Raw genomic sequence first — 10,719 nt, forward strand, 5'->3', positions numbered from 1 at the left:
CTGGTGTTTATAATGATTTATAATCCCACTCTCAGTGTTTATAATTATTTATAATCCCACTATAAGTGTTTATAATGATTTATAATCCCACTCAGTGTTTATAATGATATATAATCATACTCGGTGTTAATAATGAATTATATTCCCACTCTCAGTGTTTATAATGATTTATAATCCCACTCTCAGTGTTAATAATGGTTTATAAACCCACTCAGTGTTAATAATGATTTATAATACCACTATGTGTTTATAATGATTTATAATCCCACTCTCAGTGTTTATAATGATTGTTAAAAGCACTATACCAGTCATACTTTGACATTGAGGCTTATAATGTCTACATGCTAGATAAATCCTGAACTCTGGATCGTAAACACTGTTCGATTCACTCAGTAAATAGTGAGGATCAGAATAAGGCAGCGTGAGCATCACATCACACGGCTGTGTGTTATAGCTGGACGGCTGTTATTGTCTTGGCCACACTACAGAGAGTGGTGGGTGGAATCTCCAAGCTTATTGTGTGTGTGTGTGTGTGTGCGCTTGTGTGTGTGTGTGTTCGTTGGAAGGCAGATGGCAGATATGTTGATTATGTAACGAACACAAACACTAATGAATAGAGTTGTAGCACTGACCTGTTCCACATGAGCTTTACCCTAAACATCACCACTCAGATCCTGCAGTCTAACCGTGTTAATGCAGAACCTGAGCATTTATATAACTGTGTGTATTAATGCTCAGATATGTCCTGTGTACGAAAGGCCAGTACGTAATAAACTCAACCTCAATCCATGAGTTAATCCATATCCATAACTTCATTAAGAGGCCACGCCCCCTTCAATGTAAATGACAGAGGCCACGCCTCCTTCACTGAGACTGACAGATACAGAAGCCACGCCTCCTTCACTGAGACTGTATCTCTCTATATATGTCTCTTTGATTCTCTCCGTCTCTGTTCATTCCTCTACAGTGTCTCTTTGTTCAGGTGTCATGGACGTTACCGACACTTGGCCTCAAAGGCAGTGTGTGTCACACACACACACACAAAGCAGTAACAGTAGACACACTGTGCTGACATTTGCATGGTCACAGACTTGGCTATTTGTCTATTATTCATGTAGAGTACACACACACAGACACACACACACACATACACACACACACACACACTTTGTGTCCAATTTTGTCGTGTCCATTTGCATGCATTCTATAACTGTGTGTTATCTGACTGGAGAGGAAGAGATGTGTGTGTGTGTGTGTGTAGTCCCATTCCTTGCCAGCTGATTACACACTGATTTCACATTCGTCACTGAACAGCAATGACAAACACACACACACACACACTTTTTTTAAAAGCAGACAACTTGATGTCCAACAAAACAATAGATGGAGATTAGACACACACACACACACACACACACACACACACACACACACACACACACACACACACACACACACACTATCTCTCTCAAGGAAAGTCTTTGTTGCCTAAACCTGTTGGGACACCTTTGTGTGAGAAGCAAAAACACACACACAAAAACACACATACTTCACACTACACACACACACCCACACACACTTATCTGCTGGTCTCACATCCTTCCAGAGTGAAGTTCCTTTTGTTTTTGGTTCAGTGGTTTAGTATAAACACACACACACACACACACACACACAAGATAGTGTGTCTGATAGCATCATACCGCTCCACCCTTATGTTTATTGATATTTTTACCGTGTATGTTGTAGGCCAACACGCTACACACACTGAACTACATCATGTAACATATTTATTATGCTGTAGAACCCAGTTTGTGTGTGTGTGTGTGTGTGTGTGTGTGTGTGTGTGTGTGTGTGTGTGAGAGTGAGAGAGATACACTGCCACATATACATTTGTTAAACACACCCATGTAATCAAAGCTTGTTTTTCTGATAGCTTGAATGTTTAAACCGATTTAGACCTGTGTGTGTGTGTGTGTGTGTGTGTGTGTGTGTGTAAGGGTGTGTGATACATGGGTGACTGATAGGTGTTTGTTGTTGCCCAGGTGTGTCCTGATAGATTAATTGTTTAATTGTTCTGCTCTTGGTTTGACTCCTGGGCTTCATGTGTGACGACTGCGTTTAAATAAAACAAAAGGTTAAACCCACATGAGGACCAGAGAGCCGTCTCCGGGACAAAAACAAACCCTTATCGTATATAAGGACCTGTCTTTTTTCTCCATTTGATAACAATGTCACATAAGGGAAGTGGAATCTTGTACATTTATTACTCGAGTGTCATGACACATCTCTCTCCCGCCCCCCCCCTCCCTCCCTCCCCTCTGTGTGTAGGCCAAGTGATGAGAAACACCCCACAGTTACTGCTGATGGATATGTGGACAATCTGTCCTGTGCTGTGGACACCATCCTGAAACACCGCCGTGTTTAGACACGAACTCGTCCAGTCATCGTGTGTCTGCCATTACCATCTGTGGTCTTCCTATTTGTATCGATGGAACTATAAATGTATTGATGATATGAATAAAATGTGTATTATACCGATTTAAAGGAACGTTACTCTGGCTTAAAGGGATATGATACAAGTTTAAAGGGGTTTTCTGTTACACCTGAGCTAGCGTTCGACTAGCCGGATTTGCTCGTTTTGCTAATGTTAGCAGTAATGTTAGAGTGTGTGTGTGTGTGTGTGTGTGTGTGAGAGAGTGTGTGTGTGTGTGTGTGTGTGTGTGTGTGTGTGTGTGTGTGTGTGTGTGTGTGTGAGAGAGAGAGTGAGTGTGGGTGTGTGGGTGAGAGAGTGTGTGTGTGTGTGAGGGAGAGAGAGAGAGAGAGAGAGAGAGAGAGAGTGTGGGTGTGTGTGAGAGTGAGTGTGTGGGTGTGTGTGAGAGAGAGTGTGTGTCTGAGAGAGAGAGAGGGTGTGTGTGTGAGAAAGAGAGTGTGGGTGGGTGTGAGAGAGACTGTGTGTCTGAGAGAGAGAGAGAGAGAGAGAGAGAGAGAGAGAGAAAGAAAGAGAGAGAGTGTCTGTGAGAGAGAGAGAGAGAGAGAGAGAGAGGGTGGGTGGGTGAGAGAGAGAGAGAGAGAGAGAGAGAGAGAGAGAGAGAGAGAGAGTGGGTGGGTGTGAGAGAGAGTGTGTGTCTGTGAGAGAGAGAGAGAGAGAGAGAGAGAGAGAGAGAGTAAGTAAACATATAGTTCATCACAATGTTATGATTTTGCCTGGGGAGGTTTCCATAACATAGAGGAATAATCTACTGTATAGTGTGTGTGTGTGTGTGTGTGTGTGTGTGTGTGTGTGTGTGTGTGTGTGTGTGTGTGTATGTGTGTGTGTGCACATGTACGCCAGCAGCTTGTGGAGTAAGAAAATATGCACAATAAATACTTCTTTTTTCAGGTGAACGCAGGTTTTAGGTCCTGCTAAACCACAGACACGGACGTCGACAATCTCCATCACAGAAATTTGAATCATATTTAAACATTTTTTTTTTATAAATACAAGTATGAACTAATAACCTGCTGTGTGTCATTCCGTTATAGTACAACAATCAACACGGGGTCTTCCTGTACCAGCCTGGGGTCCTGCTCCACGGGGTCTTCCTGTACCAGCCTGGGGTCCTGCTCTCTCTTTTTACCTGCTATTGTTTATAGTTAAATTCAGTGTTACCATAGAAACGTTAATTAATTCGATCAGAGCTGCTGTTATAGAAAATCCTTCAAACTTTCTGTCCAATCGGTATTCAGAATTCAGCAGCGCTCCATACGATCCCCATACGATCCCCATACGATCCCCATACGAACCCCATACGAACCCCTTTTCACTTTTCTTAGACAAACACTTCATTATGTCATTTCCTGTTCAGCTTGTGGCCTGTGGGAGCGCAACGGATGCTGCATCATTGCGTGTGCGCATCTTGTTGTTTTTTCTCAGTAATCCAGCTACACTTAACAGTCAAGAGCTAAATCACAATAATACGGTTTCAAACACAACCCCTGATACTGTACACTGAAGAACTAAATCACACACACACACACACACACACACACACACACACACACACACACGCACACATTATCATCGTTAATGTGCTACACGCACGCATACCTGACTCCACAACACACACTGCAGTGTCTTGCTAGCTCCTGCAGCTCCTGAACGCTTCCTGCCAAACAGGAAATGTGTGTGTGTGTGTGTGTGTTCATGTGTGTGTTGGTGGAAACACACACACCTGCATTTGGGAGAGGCAGGTAACCTATAGCAACACCGAGCAGCTTGGAAAACACTGAGTAGTGTTATAGACAATTTCTGTTTCTCTCTCTGTCTCTGAAGCTACGGACCCTTTAATTATTCAACGAACCCTTAAAGGGCTATTTTATAAGTCCGCTAAATACATTGAAGCAAAATGTTAAACACCTGCTGGGTTCTAGGTATTAAGACGTTAGTGTGTGTGAGAGAGTTGGTGTGTGTGAGAGTGATGGTGTGTGTTAGTTCTGAACCAGTTAGTGTGTTAGTCAGACTTCATTCAGGTAGTGAATTCACACCCTTTAACTCCACAATCTGTCAATCAATGACATGACTTTAGAGCTACACACACAAAAATAGTGAAGGAGCCCGAGGCTGAGAAAACAGCCCCAGGTGTAGGACAGATCAGACCCTGGAAGGATAGAAGAAGCCCCAGGCTAGGCAGAACAGACTCCAGTCTGGTTGGTGGATTGGAAAATGTGGCCCCAGAATAGAAAGGAAAGAAGCACGTTGCTTGACAGAAGAAGCCTCAGACTATCCAGTAGGGCGGAGCCTGTATGAAGAATAAAAGACACCCCATGATGATAGAAGAAGACTAGAAGGAAGAACACACACAGAAAAAAGAACCTACTGCATGGACAGAAAAAAAACCCAAGCTGGAAAGAAGAGGCCACAGTCTAACTAGAGGAAGGGACGCCCAGGCTGAGCAAATGAGACCCCTAGTGCCCCTTTTACCACCAGAAAGAACCGGGAGCTGATTCAGAGCTAGCGCTGGTGCTGGTTCAGAGTTTGTTCCACTGGTGAACCTTCTAAGAACCGGTTTGCCTTTCCATCGGTTAGAGAGCATCACAGAGCCGAGTGTGACGTCACTGTATACGTGTCACGTTACACAGCAACGTTAGCACAGCAGCAACAAACACAAACACAACATCAACAATGGTGGATGTTGCTTTACTGTTAATGCTCATGGCTTTGTGAACCTACATTAACACCCAAACGCGGCGAATCCGACGTGTACGTGCGGCTCCGTGTAATCTGTATAAACGGATAATTTTGTCATTAACACAGAAAAACTTTAGCCTTAGCATGTAGCTACCTACTATCATGTGTGCTGATAATGTATCATATTGAGGTAAAGTAAAAGTGTATTAGCATTAGCATACATTAGCATACTTAAGGTACATTATCGACGGGCAGTAGCCCCGTCCACAGCCCCGTCCACAGCCCTGCATGCAAGCGGTTCTTAAGTCTAGACCAGCAGCGTTTTGGTGCTACTTAAGAACCACTTTTCCTGGTTCAGAGCCGGTGCTTTGGCGGTCGAAAAAGAAAGAACTGGTTCTAAATTAGGCTCCGAACCTGCACTCAAACTGCCTCGGTGGAAAAGGGGCACAAGATGTCCAGAAACGTCTACAGGTTATAAGAACAAAGTTCCAGTCTGAAAAAGAGAAGCTCCAGGATGGCCATAAAAGACTGGATATATTTAGGCTAGATATTAGATGTCAAACTGGACAGAAGAAGCTCTCAGCCTGAACAGCAGATGGACCCAAGATGGATGGAAGGAGCTCCAGGCTACTACAGAAAGAAGCCCCAGGCTACAGAAAGAAGCCCCAGACTTGTACAAAAGAATGGCTACAGGTTGGGCAATGACGAGGTGGCTCCAGGTCAAGCAACAGCGCACTGTCCCCAGGTGTTAACATTAGATGTAATTCAAGTTTAAATGCTTTATAAGCAGAATAAAATGAAGAAGCTCTTAATTATGTTTCTCTCATTTTCATTTCCTACTTCCATCAGGACGATGTACGAGCCTGAGAAAGAACTTTGTGACTCAGTTTTCAAGCAGAAAATCAAAGTTACTTTTATACTGCTGTAAAAGTCGAGCAGATGGTGCGTGGGCGATGAGACAGAACATCAGTACAGTAGTGAGTGCTGCAGGAAGGTTAAAGGCAGTTGCAGAAAGAGCAGTCGTAACCCTGAGACAATAACACAGCTCTGTTCCACAATGATCTCTGGCCTGAATGTCGCAGTGTTTGACGCAACGCAGAAAATTCTACATTATCTTTTCAGCCATGGTACAGACTGACATGGCACGACCACACACCCACCACAACGACCTCCGGGGGTAGAGGAAAGCTCTGTGTGTGTGTAGGAAAGAAGAACATATAAAGAGTATTAGGTTACACCCTGAAAAACACTTGTTCTCTGCAGAGTTCCAGAACCTGCAGCGCTTAAACAAAGGACTAATAACCTCACTAATAATCTCAACATGCTACAATACTCATATCCTATAAATCCACCACCAAATGTACAAAGGAGCCTCTTTCAGCTCTGTTGGTTTATATATGCAGACCTGATAAAACACCATTTGGTCCTCATCCTTGGCCTTAAACTTATTGTATAAATAAATAAATAAATAAATAAGGGAACAAGTCAAAATACCTTCTAGTCGTTGTATTAATTCTCAAATACTTTGCAAAATCACTTAGCCATCGTATTCGCACCGATGCTAACATCATTAATCAGTAATGAGATGAGATTCGTAACGATATCACACTAATGAGAATCTCAGTTGGACGGACAGACAACCTGAAAACTTAATCCCTACCCGCTAGAACAAAAATAAGCTTAGATTCTGTAAACCATTCATTCATTCATTCATTCATCTTCTACCGCTTATCCGAACTTCTCTGGTCACGGGGAGCCTGTGCCTATCTCAGGCGTCATCGGGCATCAAGGCAGGATACACCCTGGACGGAGTGCCAACACATCGCAGGGCACACACACACACACTCTCATTCACTCACACATTCACACACTATGGACAATTTTCCAGAGATGCCAATCAACCTACCATGTATGTCTTTGGACCGAGGGAGGAAACCGGAGTACCCGGAGGAAACCCACGAGGCACGTGGAGAACATGCAAACTCCACACACACAAGGCGGTGGTGGGAATCGAACCCCCGACCCTGGAGGTGTGAGGCGAACGTGCTAATCACCATACGGTATGTAAAACCCCAAGTCAACAAAATCCATCAATTTGCAGTGAGAACGATCCTTAAGGAATAGAATGCTTCCCTGGGAAAAAGACACTTTCGAACGGTTTGCAATGACCTCTTAAAAACTGGTCTGAAAAAAAAAAAGAACTCTGTACAGACGAGGTACGTCGGAGATGTTCGGTCATCCTTTGCAGCACCATTTACAGTGAAAGCCAAATGCAGTGTATCACCACAAACACCTCACACCACTGTCAATCATCATGGTGCAGGGGTGATGATTTGGGTGTGTGTTGGTGACAACCACAAGTCCAGGGCATCTCACAGTCATTGTGACAACAGAGAACTAAAAGTAGGCCAAAGGTCTAGATCAGGAGTTGCTCTCGAGGTTTGATGACGGAATGAAAGAAGCTTCAAACTGGATAGCAAAATGCTAGAAATCCCAGGTTGGTCATGTGGATAGAAGAAGCTTCACAACCAACAGTGGAATGGTAGAAACCCCCAGTCTGGATATCTACATCTAAAAATCTTTAAAGGAAATAAGCGGCCACACAAAGTGGGTTTAAGCGTCTTTATGTTTCTCAGTTCCTCTTAAGTATGGAGGAAGTCATCTGTAAATGATTCATAACCTCCCACACACAGCTCTCTCACTCCACCAAGAATATCCTGTTTTTATCATCACTTCGTTTGATTAAAAAGATAAACGAAACATTCTGTGATCTTTCTCCCCTTACTTTCTCTATGCATGGTCAGAAACAGGTTTTACAGCATATCTAGTTTGTAACCTAGTTTAACCGAGTTCCTAAGCTGGATTAAAAAAAGAATACAGTATAGAAGCTGAGCTGAATCTCAAGCCCCAGTCGATAATAGAAGCCCCGGACCATACAAGAGAACATGCCCCAGTCGATAATAGAAGCCCCGGACCATACAAGAGAACATGCCCCAGTCGATAATAGAAGCCCCGGACCATACAAGAGAACATGCCCCAGTCTGGATAATAGAAGCCCCGGACCATACAAGAGAACATGCCCCAGTCGATAATAGAAGCCCCGGACCATACAAGAGAACATGCCCCAGTCTGGATAATAGAAGCCCCGGACCACACTAGAGAACATGCCCCAGTCTGGATAATAGAAGCCCCGGACCATACAAGAGAACATGCCCCAGTCTGGATAATAGAAGCCCCGGACCATACAAGAGAACATGCCCCAGTCTGGATAATAGAAGCCCCGGACCATACAAGAGAACATGCCCCAGTCTGGATAATAGAAGCCCCGGACCACACTAGAGAACATGCCCCAGTCTGGATAATAGAAGCCCCGGACCATACAAGAGAACATGCCCCAGTCTGGATAATAGAAGCCCCGGACCATACAAGAGAACATGCCCCAGTCTGGATAATAAAAGCCCCGGACCATACAAGAGAACATGCCCCAGTCTGGATAATAGAAGCCCCGGACCATACTAGAAAACATGCCCCAGTCTGGATAATAGAAGCCCCGGACCATACAAGAGAACATGCCCCAGTCTGGATAATAGAAGCCCCGGACCATACTAGAAAACATGCCCCAGTCTGGATAATAGAAGCCCCGGACCATACAAGAGAACATGCCCCAGTTGATAATAGAAGCCCCGGACCATACAAGAGAACATGCCCCAGTCTGGATAATAGAAGCCCTGGGCTCAGTGTTATGGCTTAAAGGAAATGGCACGAGACTGGATGAGAGGCACTAATCTAGATGAAGGGAGCCTCCGGGTCCACGATGGAATCCCAAGACAGAAGATACTCAAGTTTTCTTGTTCACCCTGAAATCTGTAATTCATACACCTGCCTCTTGAATGTAGCTCAGAGAAGGTTGATAATAATTAAATATCACAGTAGATGACTCAGAACAGGAAGAACAGGAAGTGCAAAATCCTGCAGGTTTTAAAGCAACGGTTCACAAACCTTTCATAAAATATTCAGTTTTCCACAAAGCTGCAGTGTAAACAGGCTGCGAGACCACAGAAGGTCTGTTTACTTCCTACACACACACACACACACACACACACACACGGTGGAGTGTATGGAGCAGTTGAAGAGTTTACAGGCCTGTTTGCATATTTGCTCCTGCTGACTGAGTTCACCAGCTTCATAAAGACTCTTTGTGCAGTGTGTGTGTGTGTGTGTGTGTGTGTGTGTGAGCAGCCATGTTGTCTAGGAACTGGGCAGCACATGAGAACGATATCAGTGGGTCGGGTTACATCGAAATCCTTGAGCGAGCTCAAACGGAGGGCCTCCATACCAACACACACTGTTCTCCCTTAACCCTGTAATACATGCAATTCACTCACAATAATACTGAATACGTCTGTTTTAAACGTTTATACCTTTGACGTATCATATACGGCTGGTACTCCGCTTAATCACACCACGACACTGTTGATTATTTTGCACTTCACTGAGTGTTTTATTCCTTAAAGTTGGGGTCTCCGTTGTTTGAGAAACACTTCAGAAAACTGCTTGGGCCGCCAAACAAAACAAACGTGTAGCCAATGAGCAGAAAGGGGCGTGTCTTGTCGATATGGGCGGAGAGAGTGTTCAGTGCGCATGTGTGACATTAGCAGGAAATGGATTTAACATTGACACGGAGGATAAAAACAAAGAAAGAAAGAGAAGAAAGACTTACGATAAGGCAAGAAGTAGGACGTGTTAATATAGGATCAGCTTTCCAGCGCTGGAGAGAACTGAATGTCTTCAGCATGAAACGGAGATAAACCTCACGCTACAACACACAGTATGACAAAAACACATGTGTATCACCATAGTGTTACTCATTGTGTTTATTTATTGATAAAAATATACCCTCAGTCAGCCGCCCCAGCAGGTTCTACGATAATACTTGTCTGGTGTATATGTGGGCGGAGCTACCAAAACAGGGGTGAGACCCATTTGGGTTAGGGGCGTGTTTGTTTTGGTGATTTCAAATATCAACATTGGCTTTCAAACAACGAAGACCTCACCTTTAAGATGTTTCCCATCATGTCAGTCCAAACCTGTAAGTATAGAATCTCCTATTTAAAATAAATAAAATAGCCTGCTCATGTCAGCAGGACTGGAACTCTGCTAGTTTAACACTGCAGTGGTGCATCTTGGCAACATTGTTGTGACGCGTCTCTGATTTTAGTTGTAGGTCCTAAACGGTTTCCTTTCTAAAAGCGAGAGAACAAGCAATCAAACCAAGTGCCGTTTACTGGGGACACGTTCACACTTCGGGACACTTTAAAATAATCAGTTTTACATTTATGACTCAACGAGTCCACCACCTGGTGTCAAAGCTCTGCCGTTTCTCCGAGAACCAATCGGAACCAAGCAGAAAGGTCATCCACAGCATTTGTTCCTTGTTCACTGAAAAAATCTCTTCAGGTTCTTCTGTGTAAATTTCAGCGACTACCTGGATTTTTTCTTTTACTACGAATACCAAAATGGCTAACTGTACTAGCAATCAGTGTTGTGCTAGT

At 43.9% G+C, this 10,719-nt stretch overlaps 1 protein-coding gene across 2 annotated transcripts in view; it reads left to right on the forward strand.

The window, feature by feature from the left end:
- LOC113634029 (phospholysine phosphohistidine inorganic pyrophosphate phosphatase) overlaps positions 1-2,538 on the forward strand; it is a 24,511-nt gene extending 21,973 nt beyond the window's left edge. For both annotated transcript variants that reach the window (XM_027132702.2, XM_027132701.2), the window contains one exon: positions 2,329-2,538. In XM_027132702.2, the coding sequence (XP_026988503.1) occupies positions 2,329-2,337 (9 nt within the window). In that variant the 3' untranslated portion in view covers positions 2,338-2,538. The remainder of the gene's footprint in view (positions 1-2,328) is intronic.
- Positions 2,539-10,719: the final 8,181 nt, after the last annotated feature.

The sequence above is a fragment of the Tachysurus fulvidraco genome, chromosome 8 (genome assembly GCF_022655615.1).
Source record: "Tachysurus fulvidraco isolate hzauxx_2018 chromosome 8, HZAU_PFXX_2.0, whole genome shotgun sequence".
Classification (NCBI taxonomy): domain Eukaryota; kingdom Metazoa; phylum Chordata; class Actinopteri; order Siluriformes; family Bagridae; genus Tachysurus; species Tachysurus fulvidraco.